Below are 24,454 nucleotides of genomic sequence, written 5' to 3'. Positions count from 1 at the left end.
AATTTTATGATTTTTAAGATTTATTGTGGTTGTTTTTTTATCAACGAATTTATGTTCACTATTTTTCTATTGGGACAATTATTTTCCCCCATGTGTTATACTTGTTCTGTGAGAATAAATTATTTTTTTAATGGTAAGATATTATTTTTGAAGAGTCAAGGAACGCACCCAGCCACGTGGGAATGTTTTAGTGCCAAAAAAATTTAAGAAATGATTTCTTCACACTAAGTACCTGGAAAGAAACTTACACTAAAAATGTTGTGACATGCTCTGCTTTGAAAGATAGGTGAGACAACAAAACTTTTAATATTTTTAAAAGATAAGAAAGAAAACTAAATATAATCATGATAAAAAAAATATAAAAGATTAAAAAATATATCCTAATATTTTTATACATTTTTTATTGCATAAATTTATGTAAATTTTGATAATAATTTTTTATCCTGTTCTCACATTTTAATTTAAAAAGCTACTTTCCAAAATATTTCCATGTTACTCAGTAATTAATTTTTCATCTAAAATTTATTACATTTTAAAAATCATTTCAGAAACAAGTATTTCAAAAAACTGAAAAAACAGACTGTGATACTTTTGGTGAGCCTATAAGAAGCTAGTGTGGATTGATCTACCACAACTTATATGTTAAACGGGTTGATCCTTCTAAAATATATATAAAAAAAATCTTAAAAAAATAGGTATAGCATAGAGAACAATATAACTAAAACATAAGAATATGAAAAACATGCAGTAAAATAAAGCTAGGAAAAACACACAATTGAATAAAATAATACAACAAAAATAAAATAATCCAGGGTTTTATTGATAATTGAATCATAAAACATGAAAAAAACATTAAGATAAAAGTAAAATGAGTTAACCTAATTCACTATACAACTTGGATGGATCGATTTCTTAGTGGATTAGTTCAATTTTTCTTATAATCAAAGTTTTAATTTTTATTTATCTAATTCATCCTCAATCTATAGTGAGTTAGATTGACTCATAAATTTTGACTCACTTTAACAATTTTATACATAACAAATTATGAAAATATCACGTAATCAAAATGGATATTATTAGTGCCAAAAATAAATGAAATGATCAATTTAATTTAACAAAGACCTTACGAAAAGATCAAATTAAATTCTTTAAACTCAAGAGATGAAATTGAAACAAAATATATATAAGTAAGACCCAAAATTTATTATTAGTCCATTTTTTATTATAAACTAAATGAAATATGTTATTTTGTGGACGTTTATCTTTTACCAATGGTTGTAGGCAGAATAGTCGATTTGGTACCTTAAAACTGAATGCTGGTTCAAGTTGTAGTCCTAGATGTTAATAAACTAAAAAAAATCTTGAAGGTAGCTTTCACTTTTTACATATATCCTTTGTTACATATAGCTCTTTGGATGTTATCGTTAGAATAGAATTTAATCCTTAGATAGAAGGACCTGGTCTATCAACTTCTTTATTTTAATAATTATTATATTTTTTATTATAAATTAATTATTATCTTTTACTAATATTATTATTTTGTGTACATAATATTGCGGTCAACTAGTCAACTTGGGTCCCAAACCAAGAAGAAAATAAAGTCTTGGGCCGTTCGGCGTGACTTACGGGCTAGCTATCACATACCCGATAAATCCAGAGAAAAGAAAAACTTTGCACATAACTCGTTGATCTTCATTTCAATATGGTTCAGCCAACATGGTTATTTTCACTTTTGATACTAACGCTTCAATTATCAGCATCAGGTGATTCGATTCTTTAAACAACCACTTGTGCTAAACTTTCAATTAATTCATTCTCCTTTATTCATTCATTTAATTCACAGGGGTCAATTTCACGAAGTTCACTTTGGATAATTTTAAATAATGTTCATACTTTATTGTATGTTTCACGAATTATATGTTTATTTTTGGGAATATTATTCCTAAAAATATAATATGTTTAATTAACTATTAAAAATTATTGATAGTTAAATTTTACTCACAAAAATGTTTTTTTATTATGTGACATCATCTACAATCCATAGCTCTTAAGACTTATAATCGTGTGATTGTATGATTCATAGCTCACAACTCAATACATACAATATTCCAATACCCATGTATCTCAAAATTTATCACATATTCAACTTATCACTTATACGCAATTTCAATCACAATTTCATAATCTCAATATAACAATTTATTATGTTAATCTAGTAAATCTTGTCCAAAATACAAACGAATTATACAAAAATGATTCTCACAATATGGGAAGTAAAACCTCTCAAACAAATTCACATAATCATATCAAAATCATAGGACTGACGCAACATCGATGCTGGTCATTGTGCATTTGGCGTCAATGCCTCCGACCATGGTTGTGTCTCCATTGCGTCGTCTTTGCTGGGCTTAGAAGTCTCCATCGTGCCTTCGGCCATAGTTGCATCTAGTTATCACTGCAATGGACATCTGGTTTTCCCCTTCCAATCTTTTTTCCCTTTCATCTCTTCAATTTGGTTTATGAAAATTCTTTTCTCCTTTTCCCCCCTTTACTATATTGTTTGAATCTAGATTTGAATGATATTTTTTTTTTCAAATTTTATGATTTTTGAGATTTATTGTGGTTTTCTTTGATCAATGAATTTATGTTCACTATTTTTCTATTGGGACAATTATTTTCCCTCGTGTGTTATACTTGTTTTGTGTGAGGAAATTATTTTTTTAATTGTAAGATATCATTTCTTATATAAGAAATGATTCTGAAGAGCGAAGGAACACACCAGCCACGTGGGTTTGTTCCGGTGCCAAAAAAAATTTTAAAAACGATTTCTTCACACTAAGCACTTGGAAAGAAACTTGCACTAGAAATGCTTTGAGATGCTCTGCTTTGAAAGATGGGTGAGGCAACACAATTTTTAATATTTTTAAAAGATAAGAAAGAAAACTAAATATAATCATGATAAAAAAATATAAAAGATTAAAAAAAATATCCTAATATTTTTATACATTTTTTATTGCATAAATTTATGTAAATTTTGATCTTCTTCTCACATTTTAATTTAAAAAGCTACTTTCCAAAATATTTTCATGTTACTCAGTAATTAATTTTTCATCTAAAATTTATTACATTTTAAAAATCATTTCAGAAACAAGTATTTCAAAAAACTGAAAAAACAGACTGAGATATTTTCTAGTTCACTTCTGAGTGTTAGTTTTCTTTATTTTTTTAAAATTAAAAATCAAATACACCATTATTTTTATTCTTTATTGCATCACATCTCTAAATTAATAAGACTTATTTAACCAACAAACAATAAAAAAAAATGTGTTACTTAGAGAGCAATAAAAGATGTGTGGCTGGCAAATGAAGCTGTCATCATAAATTTCTTCCAAGCAAAAGTTGGACAAAAGGGACAACCAGTTTCGTTCTTCGTCAACACGGTGCTGCCCATGATTTTCCAATTGCGACTTTTCAAAGTCTTCCTTTTCTGTCCAATCCCAAAAGTTTTTTTTTTACTACAGAGGAGTGACTCACCCAAGATTACACATCAACAATACGGGGTAATAACAAACCCCTAAAATCTTCCAACAGAAGGGTATTTCTTGATACTTGCATATTAGAGCAGTGTCAATACGATATTTTTAATATTTTTATTTGTAGTGAAAATTTATTAAGAAAACAAAATTATAAGTAAAATTTACTACTAAGAAACTATATGAAATAAACTCTAAAAATATGTTTCATGGAATAAAATTTCCAAATTTATTAAATAATATAACTTATAAGTTTCATGAATTTTGATAGATTTTATTTAATAATAAATATATGTTTTTTATATATATAAATGATAGTTATCATCCACTAGAAGTAATCTTACTTAGGTTGGATATGAATACTTTGGATTATAAAACTCTAACATCGAGTATTTAGTATAATTGTATATTTAGAATTCAAATTCAAGATCATGACATAATCATATGTCAATTGATCTAGGCACTTAATACTTCTTTTCTCTCTAGTTATAAAATTCTTTTCAGAAATTTATTTGTTCATTTTTATAAGATTCTTTATCTAATTTTTAGATGCATTAATTATTTTTTTCCTAAATATCCTTACTTAATTATTTACTCTCTAAATATGAGAAACAATTAAGTAGATATAAAGATAAGAAAACTATGCCGATTTGGGTAAAGTTACCACAATTGCCTCTATGCCTTTGGGGATTGAAAAGCTTGAACAAGATAGGCAGCGCAATAGGCAATCCTTTGATGACTGATGAATGCACAACTCAGAAACTTAGAGTTTCTTATGCTCGCATATTGGTTGAGGTTGATACTACCCAAAAATTGGTAGAGGAAATCACCATATCTGACAGAACTGGAGGAAAGATAAAGCAGATTGTGGAATACGAGTGGAAGCCAGAATTTTGTGAGAAATGTCAAAAGGCTGGTCATCAATGTGGAAAGAAGAAAGTTGTCAAGAAATGGATACCTAGGAACAAGCAAGCAGATGAGGTAAAGGCAGATCCCCTTCCAAAGACACCTGTGCAGAATACTGAAACTGAAGGAGAGGACAAACCAGAAGGTTGGATTACAGTGGGCAAAGCTGCAAGACATACAGGAAAAGCTATAGAGGTAATTGGTACATCTAATGTTAATTGTTCTAATGGTTTCAAGGCTCTAGAGGTTTTGAATGACTCTCTAGGAGGCCTAGGGGTGGTTACATGATTATATCTTGGAATTTAAGGGGGTTAAATAATGTAGGAAAGCTAAAGGAGATTAGCTCCCGTCTCCTAAAGCTTAGGCCTACCATTGCTATTTTGATTGAAACTAGAGTGAAAAATAAGAATGCTAAGAAAATAAGAGATAAGCTTAAACTACCTCACAACTACCTGGACAATTACAAGTGGCATGATAATGGGAGGTTGTGGATTGAATGGGATAATAGTAAAATTGATGTGAGGCATGTTAAGTGTTCTAGCCAATATGTGCACGTGGGTGTGTATAACTTGCAGGGGGAGTTCAAATTCTGACTTACTGCAGTGTATGCCTTAAATCAGTTGGATAGAAGGAAAGTTCTGTGGAAAGATTTGGAGGCTATCCATAAACATCAACAGGGTCCTTGGTGTGTGATTGGTGACTTCAACAATGTTACTAAGGCTCAAGATAGAATTGGAGGAAAAGCTGTGACAGAAAGTGAGTACATTGATTTGCTGAACATGATGGAGACTACAGGCCTGGCTGAGATGGATACCACAGGTGAGTTTTATACCTGGACTAACAAGCAGGTGATAGGAACCATCTACTCTAGAATTGATAGGGTTCTGGGTAACTTGGACTGGTTTCAAGACAACTTGGATACTGTGTTGACAGTGCTGCCAGCCAATGTTTCGGACCATTCCCTGCTCTGTGTTAGTAGAAAAGATCCCATTATCAAGAACAATAAAAACTTCAGATTCAGTAATTGTCTAATTGAGATGGAAGGGTATAATGATATGGTGAAAGCCAGTTGGAGCAAACCTACTAGAGGTAGCCCTATGGTGAGACTGTGGAACAAGCTTAAGAGACTGCAGCAGGATATGAGAAGGTTTAGCAAACCCCTGAGTAATCTAAAGCAGAATCTGATCAAAGCCAGAGAAGATCTTCAATTTGCTCAGGAAAACCTTAGAAACAATAACATGAATGGAGATAGTATTGATAGAGTGAGGCAGCTGACAGAAGAGGTTATTAATCTTAATGAATTGGAGGAAAAAGATGCTTATGCAGAGAGCAAAAGTGGATTGGATAAGGAAAGGTGATGGGAATAATTCCTTTTTCCATGCTATTATAAAAAGCAGAAATAATAGAAGAAATATATATATGCTGCAGAAAACTGATGGAACCTTACTTGAAAACCAGTCTGAGATAGAGGATGAGATCATGGATTTCTACAAGAAACTCATGGGGACTGAGGATAGCCAGCTGCACCATATTGACATAGATGCTATGAGAAATGGCAAACAAGTTAATATGGATCAAAGAAGATATCTTGTGAGCAATATCACTGAGCAGGATATTGAGAGAGCCCTTAAAGGGATAGGTGATGATAAAAGCCCAGGGATTGATGGATTTGGGGCTAAGTTTTTTAAGGCCAGCTGGTGCATAGTAAAAGAGGATGTTATAGCAGCTATTCTGGAATTTTTCAACACAGAAAGATTGTATAGAGGCTTTAATAATACAGTGGTAACTTTAATCCCTAAAGGTGATAATGCTAGGTATGTGAAAGATTATCGTCCCATAGCTGGCTGCACAACTGTGTATAAAATCATTGCCAAAATCATAACTGAGAGATTAGGGAAAATTCTTCCTAGCATCATTAGTCATAGCCAGGCTGCCTTTGTGCCTGGGCAGAATATTCACAACCATATCCTTTTAGCTTATGAGCTCCTCAATGGGTATGGCAGGAAAGGTGGAACCCCTCGTGTGATGATGCAGTTAGATTTACATAAGGCATATGACATGGTTAATTGGAGGGCCATGGAATGTATTCTTAAGGAAATAGGTTTACCTATGCAGTTTGTGAGTTGGATCATGACTGGTGTCTCCACATTCTCCTATAGGTTTAATGTTAATGGAATCTATTCTGACATTATGCAAGCCAAGAGAGGGATTAGACAAGGGGACCCCATGTCCCCTATGCTTTTTGTGATAATCATGGAATATATGCATAGAACTTTGGTGAAGATGCAGCAAAATCCTGACTTCAATCATCACTCGAAATGTGAAAAAATTGGCCTAACTAATCTCACTTTTGCTGACGATGTTTTACTTTTCTGCAGGGGGGATAGTAAATCTGTATCTATGATGATGGAAACCATTAGAAAAAATTCTGATTCTACAGGGTTAAAGGTGAATCCAGCAAAGTGTCAGATGTTCTTTGGAGGAATGGATGGTTGTAGCAAAGAAAATCTGAGAAGGATAACTGATTTTGCAGAAGGAAAACTCCCTGTGAGATACCTTGGCGTGCCCTTATCTTGCAAAAGGCTCACTATTCAGCAGTACATGCCACTGATAGACAAAATAGTGGACAGAGTGAAGCATTGGACTAGCAAATTGCTAAGCTATGCTGGGAGAATCCAGTTGGTGAAGAGCATCACTAGTGCCATTGCAATGTACTGGATGCAGTGCTTCCCACTGCCTCAGTTTGTTCTTAGGAAGATTAATGCTATTTGCCGAAGTTTTGTTTGGACAGGTAAACAAGAGATTAGCAAGAAAAGCCTAGTAGCTTGGGATACAATGTGTAGGAATAAAAGCCAGGGTGGTGTTGGCATTATTAACTTGCAGGTTTGGAACATTGTTAGTCTGATGAAATGTCTTTGGAATATTTGCAGAAATTCTGAGAATCTTTGGGTGCTGTGGGTTCATACATATTATCTGAAGGGCAATGATGCTATTACTGCTTTTGTCAGGCCTAATAGTTCTTGGATCCTTAAGAACATTATGAATCAAAGAGATAAACTGGGTCAGATACAACAACATTGGGACCAAGCTCTCAGTAGACAGAAGTTTCCTATGAGTGCTATGTATCATGGGCTGACAGAGGAACACCAAAGAGTGCCGTGGAGGTCTGTGATGTGTGGGAACAAGGCTAGACCGCGAGCTGTCATTTGCTTGTGGCTTGCTTGTCACAAAAAGCTCTCTACTAAAGATAGACTAAGAAGATTTGGAATGATCCAAAGTAGTGATTGCAGTATTTGTAATTGTGCTGATGAGACTATAAATCATCTTTTTTTCAACTGCAGTGGCACTAGAGAAATTTGGGGGAACATTTTGGATTGGCTGGGTAGAAGACATGATCCGAGGGAGTGGGATATGGAGCTTGCTTGGATTATTGAGAACACCAAAGGTAAAGGTTGGAAAAGTGCTCTGCTGAAAATGGCAACAGCGGAGACAGTTTATAATGTGTGGCACTATAGAAATAGCATGTGCTTTGGTACAGTTGTGGATAAACAGGTTATAGAAAGGAATATCATTGACAACATAGTGTATAGAAGTTGGCAATATCCAACTCTTAGAAGTCATGTTGCAAAGCTAATGATGTAGGCTGTTAGGTTTTTGCTTTGGTCCTGGTTGTTTGGTTGGATCGTTTCGATCACCTTGTATCAAACTGTTTTTTGAATTAACATTCTTCTTTTTGATTCAAAAAAAAAAGATAAGAAAAATATAGTTTTGAAATGATAATATAATTAATTGACTGATTTAATGTAATTAATTACTTTACTTAATAAGCAAGAATTAATGAAAAATGATCTTATAATTAGGGATGGAAAAATTAATATAAAAATATTTTTATACTAACTTTGCCAACTTGGTGATGTTAAAGTGAGCCAACTTGACCCAACCTAGCTCACTTTTGGTGAGCCTATAAGAAGCTAGTTTGGATTGATCCACCACAAGTTATATGTTAAACGGGTTGATCCTTCTAAAATATATATAAAAAAAATTCTTAAAAAATAGGTATAGCATAGAGAATAATATAACTAAAACATAAGAATATGAAAAACATGCAGTAAAAAAAAAGATAGGAAAAACACACAATTGAATAAAATAATGCAACAAAAATAAAATAATCCAGGGTCTTATGGATAATTGAATCATAAAACATGAACAAAACAAGAAGATAAAAGCAAAATGGGTTAACCTAATTCATTATACAACTCGGGTGGATCGATTTCTTAGTGGATTAGTTAAATTTTTCTTATAACCAAAGTTGGTTAATTTTTATTAAGTTCATCCTCAATCTATGGTGAGTTAGATTGACTCATGAATTTTGACTAACTTTAACAGTTTTAGTGATACATGACAAACTATGAAAAATATCACGTAATCAAAATATATATATTATTAGTGCCAAAAATAAATGAATTGATCAATTTAATTTAACAAAGACCTTATGAAAGACCAAATTAAACTCTTTAAACTCAAGAGATGAAATTGAAACAAAATATATATAAGTAAGGCCAAAATTTATTATTAGTTGATTTTTTTATTATAAACTAATAGTGTGTTTGGATGGAGCAATATAACAGAGAAATTCATTTTTTAAGGAATTTAAAATGATTCATGATAAAATAACTTGTTTGGATAGAGTATTTGAAAGGAGATTTAATTTTTGGTATTTTTATGAATCATTTTGATTGACTAAAATAGTGTGATTTCAAATTCTCTAAAAAAATATAGAATTTGAATTATTTTTTTTGGAGATGCTCATTCTAATTCATGTTCTTGCTCATAACTCTTTCTCGCTCAACACTCACAACTATGGGTGACCAAAGTTTTTACAGCCGATATCGACATAAGTTATTTTTTACTGACGTTGGCCGAGATTTTTTCGGTCAGAATTTTTTTGTATGATGTCAACTAAAGCTATTTTTTGCCGATATCGAATAAGAATTTTTTTAAATGATGTTGGTTAGAGTTATTTTCTCACTGACGTCAGTCATGGGAAATTTTTGCTAATGTCGGCCAAAGATTTTTTTGATCGTTGTCATCCAGGTTTTTTCAGTTGATATTGACCAATGATTTTTTTGCCAATGTTGGCTAGATTTTTTCTACTAACATCAGTCATGACTAACTTTTGAGTAGACACTTGTTAGGGTTTTTCAGCCGACGTCAGCTAGGCTTTTCCAGCCAACATCAGCCAAATCTATTTTTTAGCCAATATTGGCTAGGGTTATTTTTTAGCCAATGTTAGCTAGGGTGTTTTGCCTGATGTCAAGTAGATTTTCTTAGACGACGTCGATTAGGATTTTTTTGCTGACATCGACTAGGGTTTTTGGGCTGACATCAGCCAGAGCTATTTCTTAATCACATTAGCTAGGTTTTTTGATTGATGTTGGCTAGGGTTTTTTCTGCGAACACCAGCTATATATTTTTTATCGACATCGGACATGACTATTTTTAGTCGACATCAACTAGGTTCTTATAGTCGACATCCACTAGAGTTTTTTCAATCGACATCGATCAGAGTTATTTTTTAGCTAACATCAGCCAAGGCTATTTTATAGCCGATGTTGGGTAGGTTTTTTGTCCGACATTGATCAGGACTATTTTTTAGCCAACTTCGACTAGGTATTTTTTGGCCAACGTTGACCAATAATGTTTTTCAGCTGACATCAAGTAGGTTCTATTGGTTGGCATCGATCAACCTATTTTTTAGCTGATATTGGGTAGATTTTTTTGTCAACGCTTGCTAGGATTTTTTAGGCTGATGTTGACTAAAAATAGCCTTGGTCAATGTCGTTAGAAAAGACCCTAGCCGGTGTCGGCCAAACAAACCCTAGCCGACATTGGAAAAAAAAATCTAGCCAGCATCGGTTGAAAAATAGACTCAACCAATGTTAGCCAAAAAATAGCCCCGACTGATGTCAGCTGACAAATATTTTCGGCATACTTTGACAAAAAAAAAAAACCTTATTTGATATCGACGGAAAAATAGTCTTGGTTGATGTCGGTTTAAAAACATCCCTGGTTGTGGTTAGGCAAAACAACCTAGTTAAAATTATTAATATTTTGTATTTATAAATTATTAAAATTGAAAATATTTTTTAATTAATATTTTAAAATTAGACTGTGTTTATTTTCTATAAAGTTTAATATTAAAATTTCATCTATTTAAAATATAAAATTAAAATTTTACATATGGAGAAAATTAAATTGTCCTATTCAAACAAAGAATTTAAAATGGAAAAAATTTAAATTGATTTATTCAAACAAAAAATTTAAATAAATAAAAGAAATTAAAATCAAAGTAATTCAAAACATTTCAAATTCGTTGAAAATTTAAAATTCCTTATGTAAATGAAAATAAAGTCAACTTGGGTCCCAAACCAAGAAGAAAATAAAGTCTTGGGCCGTTCGGCGTGACTTACGGGCTAGCTATCACATACCCAATAAATCCAGAGAAAAGAAAAACTTTGCACATAACTCGTTAATCTTCATTTCATACTCTTTCCTATTCATTTTCAATATGGTTCAGCCAACATGGTTATTTTCACTTTTGATACTAACGCTTCAATTATCAGCATCAGGTGATTCGATTCTTTAAACAACCACTTGTGCTAAACTTTCAATTAATTCATTCTCCTTTATTCATTCATTTAATTCACAGGGGTCAATTCCACGAAGTTCACTTTGGTTAACCAATGCAACTACACGGTGTGGCCAGCGTTAATGGGAAATGTTAATCTTTCAACGTTAAAGGGAAATGATAATCTTTCAACGACTGGCTTCGTTTTGAGAAGTGGCGAATCTTCCACTGTGACTCCACCTGCAAAATGGAACGGTCGGATCTGGGGCCGCACTCTCTGCACCAACAGTTCAGGAAATTTCTCTTGTGTCACCGGTGATTGCGGTTCCGGAAAGATAGCATGTGACGGAAAAGCAGGTTCTATGCCGGTCACGGTTCTAGAGTTTTCCTTAAGGCACACCCATTATGCTGACTATTATGATGTGAGCCTAGTTGACGGATTCAATGTGCCGGCGATAATTGTTCCCATAAGCAGCAGCAGCAAGTGTAACAGCACGGGGTGTGCGGTCGATATGAATAGAGTGTGTCCGACGGAGCTAAAGACAATACAAAATGGACAAGTGGTGGGGTGTCAGAACCCCTGTGGTCGGCGGTCCCAAGAACGATATTTTTGTTGTATTGGTGGTGATGCGAGATCCAACTGCAAACCAAGCGTGTACTACTCGAAAATATTCAAGACTTCATGCCCGCAAGCCTACAGCCACCCAAAAGGCGACCAAACCAGCATGTTCAGCTGCTACGATCCTGTCGATTACAACATTGTCTTTTGTCCTACATCTAGCAACAGGTTAGATAATTATTATAAAAATTAATTTATGATTAAATGGCAATTTAATAATTCTTTTTTACATTGAATGTGTTGGATCCAAATCATCAATTGTTAAATTTTTTTATATATTAACATAAAAGTGACAAAATATATAATAAAATATTCTATAGTTTACCTAATCAGTTTATATTTGATAGAATGTATTATAGAATATAAGATAAGATATTCTATCATTATTCTTAATTTATCTTGTAATTCTTTGTACAAGCTTAACAAGAGCAGAGAAAATAATTTTTTTGTCTCATCCCTCCAACTAATTTTGGGGTTGAGTTAGATCAAAAACTGACTCTCTAATAAAAAAAGTATATTTACACATTTATTATCTAATGTAAAATTTACCAATCATAAGGTTTGAACTAATTCAGCCTAATTTGAAGCTAATTTTGATAGGTTTGAACTTTAGAAATTAGATTTGATAAATTTTAAATATGTATTTTGTCATCTCAATTTTTTTTTTTTTAAATCATGTAGTTATTATAAGTATTTAGTGAAATATTCGTTAAATAACATGATTATTCACTTTAATGAGATGTCTTCTTTTAATTACGTTTATTTTATTCATAAAATTTAAACTAATCTTATTTAAGGGGATTGAATATAATTTTTTACAAATCACTCACTTATTAATCATCTAAACTTATTTTGTGTTTATAGTTTCTCTTTTAGAATATATTATTTAAAACAATTATGTATTTATAAAACTTCTTAATTTATTGAATTATATTTTGTATAATATAATCTTATATTTATATTATTTATTTTAAGTATATCTTAATTATAGCTTTACAATCTTTTAATTTTATGATTTAATTATATATAAAATTAAAATTGATATATATATATATATATATATATATATATATATATATATATATATATATTATGTCAGCAAATTGAGGTAACTTAGTTTTTGTCTCATATATTAATATATTAAAGATACACTCATCCCACTAATTCCTCTATCCTACGGTCCAATATATGCTATTCCTGTTTCAAAATATTTGTTTTAAAAATATTCTGAACTTTAACCAAGAATTCTTCTTCATCATCATCATCATTTTTAATTGGAAAAAAGGTATTAAGCTCCCTTGAACTTTACTCATTTTACAAATAAATACTCTAAACTTTAATTTTGTTACAATTAACTCTTAAATTTTATCTTTTTTTTTTATAAATAAACACCATAAAGTTTAATTTTGTTTCAATCAATCCTTAAACTTTACATATTTTTTACATAGAAACCTATATTTCAATTTCGTTTCAATAGTTTTTGGAAAAAATTTCATCTCAATTAAGTCTTAAAATTTACGCTTTTCATAAACAATTTCTTATGTTAAATAGGGGTTAAATTGTTAACAAAACAATTTTCACCATTTATTTATTTCATCTCAACCATTTTTTATTTTTTTTTATAAATATATTTTCCAAAAATTAAAACATAATAAAAATTTATAACTAAAAAATCAAATAAAAACTTTTTTTATTAATGTTATTATTTTCCCTATTATATATATTTTCTAAATTCATATTCATTATTATATTTTAAATATGAAAAAATTAGTTGTAACAAAAAAAATTAATGAATAATTAATGTTTAAGATAAATAACTTTAAAAAAGCTATTTAAAAGGATAAATTTTAAAAATCAATTGAAATGCAATTAAAGTTCAAGGGGTCCATTTATAAAAAAAAAGTTAAAGTTTACATATCAATCATAATAAATTTAAGTTTAAATATATTTTTAGTTTAAATATATTTTTAGTCCTTCTAAATTAATATTTTATCATTTTTGATACATTTAAGTTTATTTTTATAATTTTAGTATTAATAAGTTGATGAATTTTCAATTTTGCTCCTATGTAAATTTATGGAGACTATAAATGAAAAAATTAAAATATTAAAGGGACTAAAATAAATAAATAAAATTTACAAAAACCAAAATTAAAAATATCAATTTACAAGGATTAAAATTAAAAAAATGAACATGTATGGACCAAAAACAAATGTTAACTTACGGCGACAAAAAAATATTGAAGCCTAAATTTAAAGTTCATGGTGTCTATTTTGAAATGAGATAAACTTTAAAGAATAGTTGTGACAAAATTAAAGTTTAGGTGTCTATTTGCAAAAACGATGATAAAGTTTAGGAGGACTTGATACTTTTTGTTCTTTTTAATTTTATCCTTTTTTATTCTTATTAAGTTAACTACTTCATCTTTTATAATTATTTTATTTCTTTTCTCAATGTATTTTTTAATCTATCAAAATATTAGTACTACTTCCTTTCAATTTTTAGTATATGCTTTAAAATTAAGAGGTGTGCATATGCATTTAGATAATAAATAGACGTATTTAAATAAACCTTTTAACATATAGAAATAATGAGACGTTAAATTCATCAAATTTTTTGTGAGTTAAATCAACTGTAAACTTGAATTTTTGGAGAAATTAGCAGCGGTTGAAACCGCAGGCAGTGGACACTTTAAACTGACGCCAAAAATCGATTTTGTTGCAGTGTTAAAGTCCATAAATTAATTTTAACTAATGAGAAGTAATTTATTTTATCTTTTATTTATTTTTATAAGTATTTATTCAGACATAAAATTAAAAGCTTCTATGTTTTTAAATACTAATAAAAGATAATAAAATAATCATTTGCCTCATTGTTCATTGTTTTTCAATGAGGGAGGAATTAAGCATGCATAATTTCATATAACATGTTCCAAATACTTTTGGACAGGATATTACTTTTCTTTTCGGTTTAGATATTGTCTTTCATATTTAATTACTTTTATTTCAACTCACACAGGACACTCATGTCAATTTAAATTTTACCCATCCCTCTTTTTACTATAACTAACTTAATTTTCTGTGTCTAACGCATATTAAATTCATATTTTAAAATTTATAGAAATAATTTTTTATATTATTTTATATTTTTAATATATTATTAATTATTTAGTTTAAATTTTAATAAATATATGTTAGTAAATATGTGAATAAAGTGACTTTGATAACCGTATTATTGGTACAAATTATTTAGTTTGTTAATAATTAATCTTTGTCAAAGTGAGATATGTTTTTTATTTTTATTTTAAAAAATCAATTTATAAATTCATCAAAATATACAATAAGAGAAATATTTAAGTATGAATAATATGAACTTTATTAAGCAAAATTTATTTAACTTTTTACTTAAAATTAAATTTAAATAAAAAAATCCAATCTAGTGAAATTTATATTTACTTATTTTTTTTTATCGATATTGACATGTACAACTTATATTATTTGGATTTAAGATACTCAATAAATAACAAGATTAAGTATACTAATTTTCTCAAACTAACATAATTTTTTTTAAAAAAAATTACCTATAAGTTTATTTGATAACCCTACATTATTTTTTATTTGATATTGTTTTTAGGAATACTTTAATTGTTTAATACTCATTTCAAATTCATGAATCTAGTTCTAACATACTCAACCCTTCTTAAGTGCGAGAAGCTATTTATAAAGCGGTTGTTGTTTTCTAAGAGGAACTCACGCTTTGTTTGAAGAAAAGTAAAAATAATGGAAATTATAAAATAATTTAACCAATATACATTATTATTTATTATTAGTATGGCCACTGCACAAGGATGACACGTACAAATCGGGAAATAGTCCAAAAAATTATTTATTGTTAGGTGGAATTTATGTAAAATTAACAAAAAAGAAAATGAAACTGAAATTATTTAATGGTATCAATATAAATGAATTTTACTCCATAATAATAATGTATTGATAGACTAGAAATTTGAGTGTTCAACATTAAAAAAAATATACAAATGAGTACTCACACAAGACTCAAGTGTGTGTATATAAATAAAATTTTACTAATAAAAACTAGACTACTTATAAATATTTTTTGAGTCTTTAGATCTACCATTACTTAATAAGGCTTTGATCCAACTCACCTAAATTCTATTCCACCAAAAGAAAAATTCTAATTTTATTAACATTATGACATATTTCTCAATAAAGTTTGATTGGTTGTTTTATACACATGTACTTGGACATTGGGTTATTAACAACATTGATTTGCACTTTTTTTTTTTTTCTTTCAAAGATCAATAATAATTGTTAATATTTATAATATAATGTAGCCGAAGTGTTGGGGACTCACTCATGGCTGGAAATGGGACATCTCGGTGGCTTTCTCCTTCAGGTGATTTTGCATTTGGGTTTTACCAACTTCCTAATGAGTTTTTCTTGTTGGCTGTTTGGTATGACAAGATGCCAAATAAGACCATTATTTGGTTTGCAAATGGAGACAACCCTGCTCCTATAGGATCAAGGTTAGAACTAAATGACTCTGGACTAGTGCTCAATAACCCCCAAGGTTTAGAGCTATGGAGATCAAATTTTGCATCAGGTACAATTTTTAATGGTCTAATGAACGATGATGGAAATTTTCAACTCTTAGACCAAAATGCTGTGTCACTATGGGAGACTTTCACCCATCCAACTGACACGTTAGTACCTAATCAAGTAATGGAGTTAAATGGAAAACTTTTTTCACGACGAGGAGAGTTTAACTTCTCTCATGGAAGATTCAAACTTCATTTACAAGAGGATGTAAATCTTGTGCTCAGCCTTATCAATTTGCCTAGCAACTACAGTTATGAGCCTTACTATGATACTGGCACTGCTGATGCTAATAACCAAACGAATATTGGCATGAAATTGATATTTGACAAATCAGGCTTCTTATACATACTGAAAAAAAGTGGGGAGAAGTTTTATATTACCAAGCCAAATGAGACGATCTCAACTAATGACTTCTACTACAAAGCAACGATCAATTATGATGGAGTTTTTACCGTATCATATTACCCCAAAGATCTAAGAAAAGGACAAGGATGGGTCACTACAAAGACTATACCAGAAAATATTTGTTTGAGTTCTACATTCACAGATGGCGAAGGTGTTTGTGGGTTTAATAGCATATGCAATCTCAAAGCTGACCAAAGGCCAATATGTAACTGCCCAGAGAGATATTCTTTAATTGATTCAAATAACATGTATGGTGGTTGCGTACCAAATTTCCAAGTTGTTTGTCAAGGAGGTGGGTATATGGTTTCACAAGATGATTACATAATGAAGGAATTGCGAAACACTGATTGGCCTACATCTGATTATGAAACATTAAGTCCTTATAGTCTTAAAGAATGCACAAAATCTTGTTTGCAAGATTGCTTGTGTGTGTTGGTTACTTTCAGTGGAAGTTCTTGTTGGAAGAAAAAACTTCCACTTACAAATGGGAGAAGAGATAAGGGAGTAAATGCAACTTCTGTCATAAAATTGATGAAAAATGATTACCTTTTGACCTCTTTCCCAAACCCAAATGGGAAGAAAGATCATGATGTCTTGATCGTTGTGTTATCAGTTCTTTTGGCCGGCTCTGTGTTAATCATTTTGATGTTGGTTGGTGCATTATATTTTGGTTTCTCGTGCAACCGCAAGAAGATCGAAAGTAGTAGAACCAACAAAAGTGTTGCTAAAAAGAATTTGCATGACTTTACCTTCAAGGAACTTGTGGAAGCAACAAACAACTTTAGAGAAGAATTGGGAAGAGGATCTTTTAGCATTGTATACAAAGGAACAATAGAGATGACTAGTGTGGCGGTTAAAAAATTAGACAAGTTGTTCCAAGATAATGACAGGGAATTTCAAACTGAGGTGAATGTAATAGGCCAAACTCATCATAGGAACCTAGTTCGTCTACTTGGATATTGCAACGAAGGACAACATCGAATTCTGGTATACGAGTTTATGAGCAATGGCACTTTAGCAAGCTTCCTTTTCTCTTCTTTGAAATCCAATTGGGGCCAACGATTTGACATTGCCCTTGGGATTGCCAGAGGTCTTGTTTACTTGCATGAGGAATGTTGCACCCAAATCATCCATTGCGACATAAAGCCACAAAATATACTTTTGGATGATCAATATAATGCTAGAATTTCAGATTTTGGGTTAGCAAAGCTATTATTGATCAATCAAAGCCGCACTGAAACTGGAATTAGAGGAACAAAAGGGTATGTTGCACCAGATTGGTTTAGAAGTGCACCAATCACTGCTAAGGTTGACACTTATAGTTTTGGTGTGTTGTTACTAGAGATCATTTGTTGTAGAAAGAATGTAGAAAAGGAGCTTGTTAATGAAGAAAAAGGGATATTGACTGATTGGGCATATGATTGCTACAAGACTAGAAGACTAGAAATTCTTTTAGAAAATGATGACGAAGCTATTAATGACATAAAGAGCTTTGAAAAACTTGTGATGATTGCTATTTGGTGCATTCAAGAACATCCTTCTCTTAGGCCAACAATGAAGAAGGTTTTGCTGATGCTAGAAGGAAATGTTGAAGTTTTAACACCCCCAAGTCCCTACCTTCATGGATCTATTAGTGAAAATTGAAATTAGTTTCTTTTGGATGTAATTTTGATATTGTCTTTGCTTCACCTTTTCGCAGTTTATTTGTTCTTTTAGTTGTTCTTCAAATTGATTTTTCATGTCACGTTTTCTTTTTTCTTCTTCTTTTAAATAAAGATAAAGGCATGAAGTGTTTCTTTTTCAACTAGTATTCAATAATAACCATACTCCTTTCTTCTTGCGTGTTACTCAATTATCTATTTTTTTTCCCGTAATCTAAATTCATCTTTTAGAAATTAGAACATATTATTTTTTACATACATTCAAAATGTATATGGTGTTTAGGTATGTTTTAAATTATTTTTTTTTGTGATTTGTTGTAGAGAGCACTATGAGAAAATCTACTCTCCATGTATATTTTAAGAGTCAAGCTAATGAAGTTAAAACTCCTCATTTTTAAGCTTTGTATAACAATTCATAGTTCCTAGGATAGAAGATGCTAATATGTCTTTATGAGAGAAAGATCCAAGAAAATATTATTATATTTGGGAATATCTGTTGTCCAACATGACCAAATTTGTAGAGCTTACATAAAAAGTTGGATCATATCAACCTATAGATATAAAGTTTCTAGTTTCTACATTTGGAAATATTCCTTGACACTTTCAACCTTCTTGGTTTAAAAAGTTTTCCAGTTGATTAGAGTATTCACCTCACAAGGATGTTGTATTTTGTTTACCATGTTACTTATTAGATAACAATCACAGCGGTTGAAATGGTGGAAGAAATGCTTTTAGTAAAGTGATATTTAGAATTTGGAAAAAAAATTAATGATGGAAATAATTGTACATTTTTATGTCATCAAGGAGTTAGTCTTAATTTATTGCATAAAAGATTATTGAAATTTTGTGATGATTTAATTGATCATTCTCAACATATTGAAAAAATATTTGATAGGGAAAGTGCTGAAATTATTGCCAACAACCGTTTGTGGCTAAAGATTTCCATTGATGCGATAAGATGACTCATATTTTAAGCATGCGCTTTTAGAGGTAATGATGAAAGTCTTTACTCATTGAATAGAAGGGACTTTATTGAACTAATAAAGCTTTTGTCTTCCTACAAATCTAATGTTGCTAATGTTGTCCTTGAAAATGTTCCTTGAAATGCTCAATAATTGATGTGTTAAAATAGTGCTCATATACAAGGGTAAATGTACCCACGCAGTAGTACCAATGGACTAAAAATCCAATTAACGAACCTAAGAGACCAATTGTATTATCAAATAATCAAAATTATAAAACTAAACATTTGAGATAATTTGAAAAGAAGATTGAAGTATTTTTCTGGTTTTTGATTTTTAAAAGAAAAAAAAAGACACTATCGCAAAAGAGAGATTTGAGTGATATTGAAAATGATTGGGGATTATGATTCACTAATACCAATTTTTCCCAATCTTAGTTCCTATAAAATTCCTACAACAGTTAATTGTCGATTTTCAAAGTCAATCAAAGCCTATGATCAAGGTTGATAGATGCTCCTTGTCTTAAATCAATACTCCATTATACTCCATGGATTATGGATATATTAATTTAAGTTAAAGGATATAATCAATTTCAGGGATGATTAATTAAGAATTAATTTATCTATCGAAAATTATCCAAACAGTTTGATCATACAATTTGGTGTCACTTCTACAAAAAAACAGTTTCAACATCGGCCTCTTAACATCGGTTATAGACAAAACCGATGTTAAGTAAAACGCATGGCATATTTGTAAATAAAGTATAGTTCTTAACATCGGTTTTTCAAAGAAAACCGATGTTGTACTTATAATATAAAATTTGAGAACGCGAGCCCTAGCTACTTTCATCGCGCTCTATTTTTGTTCGTCTTCCTCGCTTCTTTTTCTTTGCGACCTCATAGTACAGGCTTTTGTAATTGCACGTTACCCAGGTACAGTCTCACAGTACAGGGTTTTGTTCTTCACAACCTCACGGTACAGGGTTTTCTTTTTCTTCTTCTTGTTCCTGTTGTTATTTGTTTGTATGTTCGTTTCTTCTTCTTTTATTCTTCTTTGTAACTGCACGTTACCCAGGTGGTCACTGCAAGGAGGTTCGTGCTTGCAAGGTGCTGAAGGTGGTGACTTTCAGTCCGTTGGTGTTCGCAAGGTGCTTCGTGCTCCCAAGGTGCCTATTTTATAATTTTGGTTATATTTGGTTTATGAGTATGGTTATGTAAATATTGTTATTTTGCTAGACGCGTATGAGTATGATTACAACTTTTTTGGTTTATGAGTATGATTAGAACTTTTTTGTTTGTTTGTTTGTTATCTTGTCTGAATGAGAATTGTGATTTCTAGAGGAGTAGATTGCTATTGGGCTTTGTTTGAGGGGTAGACTTATTAAGTTGGTTTTGTTTTAGAAAATAATAATCACCCCCACTAGAGAATGGCTTGATTGGTACTGATCTTTGTTTGAGGGGTAGACACAGACATTGGCTTTGCATGATGAACAAAATTTGAGTTAGGCTTGTTTGTGGTTGAACTTTTGTGTTGTTGAGGGTTGAAGTCAGATAAGTTGCTGTTTGATGGCAGTAAGTTTTGGGGTCTGGATTTAGCTTCCAATCATCACACATAAATGGGTTATGTGTAGGCCAAGGTTTTTGATACTATTTTGAAATTGAAATTGGGTTTGAGATATTGGGAGTAAAAGAGGTGTTTTGGAGACTATTTTGAAGGTTTTGTTCTTTGAGTGCAAGCCAAGGTTGATTTTGGTTAACTCATGAAGCAAAGCAATTGCAATTAGGAGATTACCTATAAGAAGAGATTGTGTATGCAATTGGGGTTCCAAATGGTAATTATTTAGGATTTTAGTTTCAGAATTTGAAATGGGGAAAGATGGGAACAATATTCTTTCAAATCCAATACTAAAAGTCTAAAACTAGAACATACTTGGTCTTAAATGCAATGTATGCATATTGTATTGTTTGGTAAGACGTTAGCTAAGAGTGAAGAGTTTAGAATTCGGCTTCCAAACCAAGTGGTTTTCAAGGTACTCTTAAGATTCTTTGGGAGAAAATCCTTAAATCCTAAGAACAGTTTTTATATGCCTAAAAACAAGATTGTAGGAACTGGTTTCACTCCAAAATTCATCTCAGGTCAAAATCTAAGTTTTTTGAGGCCTTAAAGTGCATTTAACTTTAGTTAAAAATGAACTCAAGGGTTTAAAACAAGTTCTACAAGTTCAATGATTATGAAATTTTATGGAGAGTTAGACATTAGCAATATAAAATTGAGGAAAAAGGTTTCGTTCCAAAACATACATTCCTAAGAGTGAAGAGTTTAGAATTCGGCTTCCAAACCAAGTTGTTTTCAAGGTACTCTTAAGATTCATTGGGAGAAAATCCTTAAATCCTAAAAACAGATTTTATATGCCTAAAAACAAGATTGTAGGAACTAGTTTCACTCGAAAATGCATCTCGGGTCAAAATCTAAGCTTTTTGAGGCCTTAAAATTCATTAACTTTTGTTAAAAATGAACTGGTTTCACCCTGCATTTGTTTAGAGGATCTCTGTACAATTACTTGTCAAGGAGCTTAATTAATCTAACCAACAAATCACATCCTATCCACGTAATCATACAACTTTGCATGGTTACCAATAAAAGAAACAATTGTGATTAAAATCTTAAGATTACATTGGTCTCTTTCTTTATAGAACCATAAGATTGCTCCGACGTTAGGGAAAATATCTAAATGAAGAAAAGTATACTATCAAGAACGGTCACTAGAATAATTTATAAGTGCCATTTAATTATAAATTGTACCTCCAAGAAGGGTCATGTCCTTTCCATTCTTGGTTTGTGCCACACTTTTTTGCCAGCCAATACACCAGATATCCCGGGGGACAATTAAGGACAAATTAAATTAAGAAACACCATAATTAAATTCTAGTAATTAAATTATCAAACTAAGGTACTCAAATACATTCAAAAACATACACAATATATCAAATCTAGGTGCTCAAATACATTCAAACATATTAACTTAAGATTGAAGCCCTTAAAAGAAAAACATATTTGTCATTTGAGTATCTAGCATCTACACAGCTTCTTAAATAAGAAATTGTTTAGGTTGTACAATGAAATGAAGCTCCTACTCACTTTAAACTGGAATAGGTAGTCATGAGGATAAACTGTCAGAGATAGAGAATCCTCAAAATGAAGCTTGAGAACTAGAAATCCACGATCAACATTGCAAGAATACAATGGTCAACATACTAAGGGCTGCATATACTACACAATTAAATTGAACTTGTTGTATTCTTGAAGTGATGAAATTTAATTATCAAAAAGTAGAATGCATTCCCAATTACCAAAACATCATTTGCACAATTCATTCCCATTTACTATTTTAAAAGAAAACCATTATTAACATATGATTCTATTGAAATATAATTTATTTGTAATGTAGCAACAAAAACTTTATATATCTCTATTTTGCCAAAGATAATCAAACATGAGATTCTTTGTAGATAACCATTCAACCTACTCAACAGCTCCCTTTAGAAACAAAGAAAAATGACAAAGTAATACAAAATCCCAAAACTCAAAATTCAGAGGACTGATTAAGGGGATTCACATACTTTTTTAAAGGTATGTGAATCCCCTGCAGCAGAATCAATAGATACAAAGCCACAACAGAATCAAAAGCACTCCAATTCTGATGGAAGTATCAATAGATACAAAGCCACAACTGATATAGAAATGGCCCCTGCAGCAGAATATAGAAGTTTAGTTGCTGCCACAGCTGATATTCTCTGGATTCATACTCTTGTCTTGGAACTTGCAGTCCCTTATTCTAGACCTAGGTAGGTTAATTATTCCCCATGAAGTAAAAAAAAGTATCATTTGTATATGCAGATAGATATATAACGATACAAGGCAGGTAGAGAGAGATAGAAAAAACAGAGAAAAAGAATGATAGCAAGGGAGAAGTTCATTTATGTTACTTAACATCATAGGTAGTGGACCCTCTTTTTTACTTTCCAAATTTCAGTGACATGATTGATTCATTGATTAAATTCCAACTAGCATGGCTAAAAGCTTCTGAGTTTTGCCTTTAATTCTTTTTTTATTCTTTTGTATTTTATACTTTTTTTTCTATAGTTCATTTCATCATCATTGTAATTATAGCTGGCCATTCAAAAATAGCTCAAACAATCTAGGTCTGTGTTGTTTCGATTAATCCTAGGTACATTTCGTGGTGACCTGATTAAGGTACGAGGAAAGCTTGAAGTCTCTGCGCCATTGTTTTAGATCTCATTGCCATTGTCACTGTTTGGGTTCGAGGTAAGCTTGGTCTCTTTTTCATTTCTAGTTTAGTTAGGAAACATCTTCTATGAATCTATTACTACTTTGGTTTGTTGTAACCCAACCTAGATATATGAACATGTTTAGATCAACTAGTGTAGCTGAAAAAAATCCTATTAACCCAAAACTACTCAAGATGATTCACAGTACTTTAATTAAAATTAAGACTAACATTTTTGTCAAACATAAATTACAGAGGAAATAAGTGCCTTGTGATTTTTGTTGTGGTGGGGGGGTCTACATTAGAGTTCTTTGAAGAAGCCCATGGCAAGAATTTGTGAAATTGTTCCAACTTGCTATTGGTTTTCCTGAATCCAGTTCACCAATAATGTTAGTGTCTGCATTAATCTGCCATGGGAAACCCCCCAACACCCTATTTTCACTTTGTTCTCTACCACTACACATTTCTTGCTTCATTACACTCACCAATTAAGCTGTTGCATTGCTCATCACCACTTGATTATAAGGGAGCATCATCTCTCCACTAACCGCAACCCCACCAGAATTGCCATCATCCAAGTCACCCAAGTCCCCATTTCCATACACACAATACAAATTCTGAAGATGGTTTTGTGTCTCAAGGAACCCAGTTTGAATTGGGTCCAAAAATAAAGGGTTTTCTAAGGAGGCGGTAATTGTTTATTTCAAACGGTAATTGTTTATTTCAAACAAAGTTGGTTTTCTTATCATTGTTCTTACATTATTAATTTATCTTTTATTTGATCAAACAATATTTTAATGATGTTAGACCATTGGAAGCACAGAGATTCAAGG

At 31.1% G+C, this 24,454-nt stretch overlaps 2 protein-coding genes across 2 annotated transcripts; both read left to right on the top strand.

The window, feature by feature from the left end:
* Positions 1-4,175: 4,175 nt before the first annotated feature.
* LOC102666350 (uncharacterized) lies at positions 4,176-5,797 on the top strand. The gene is made up of 3 exons (XM_006598579.1): positions 4,176-4,641; positions 4,764-4,957; positions 5,060-5,797. Exons 1-3 carry the CDS (start codon positions 4,176-4,178, stop codon positions 5,795-5,797), a joined length of 1,398 nt encoding a protein of 465 aa, XP_006598642.1.
* Positions 5,798-10,935: 5,138 nt separating this feature from the next.
* On the top strand, positions 10,936-19,044 carry LOC100796619 (G-type lectin S-receptor-like serine/threonine-protein kinase LECRK3). The gene is made up of 3 exons (XM_026125671.2): positions 10,936-11,068; positions 11,149-11,854; positions 16,041-19,044. Exons 1-3 carry the CDS (start codon positions 11,008-11,010, stop codon positions 18,352-18,354), a joined length of 3,081 nt encoding a protein of 1,026 aa, XP_025981456.2. The 5' UTR covers positions 10,936-11,007; the 3' UTR covers positions 18,355-19,044.
* Positions 19,045-24,454: the final 5,410 nt, after the last annotated feature.

Source organism: Glycine max, chromosome 15 (assembly GCF_000004515.6).
Source record: "Glycine max cultivar Williams 82 chromosome 15, Glycine_max_v4.0, whole genome shotgun sequence".
NCBI classification, from domain to species: domain Eukaryota; kingdom Viridiplantae; phylum Streptophyta; class Magnoliopsida; order Fabales; family Fabaceae; genus Glycine; species Glycine max.
This window is presented reverse-complemented; position numbering and strand designations above follow the sequence as displayed.

Coding starts and splice junctions, on each gene's coding strand:
- LOC102666350 (XM_006598579.1), top strand. CDS start 4,176: ATGCCGATTTGGGTAAAGTTACCACAATTGCCTCTATGCCTTTGGGGA. Junction 4,642..4,763: donor AAAAGCTATAGAGGTAATTG/GTACATCTAATG, acceptor TAAATAATGTAG/GAAAGCTAAAGGAGATTAGC. Junction 4,958..5,059: donor GGGATAATAGTAAAATTGAT/GTGAGGCATGTT, acceptor GCCTTAAATCAG/TTGGATAGAAGGAAAGTTCT.
- LOC100796619 (XM_026125671.2), top strand. CDS start 11,008: ATGGTTCAGCCAACATGGTTATTTTCACTTTTGATACTAACGCTTCAA. Junction 11,069..11,148: donor GCTTCAATTATCAGCATCAG/GTGATTCGATTC, acceptor TTTAATTCACAG/GGGTCAATTCCACGAAGTTC. Junction 11,855..16,040: donor TGTCCTACATCTAGCAACAG/GTTAGATAATTA, acceptor AATATAATGTAG/CCGAAGTGTTGGGGACTCAC.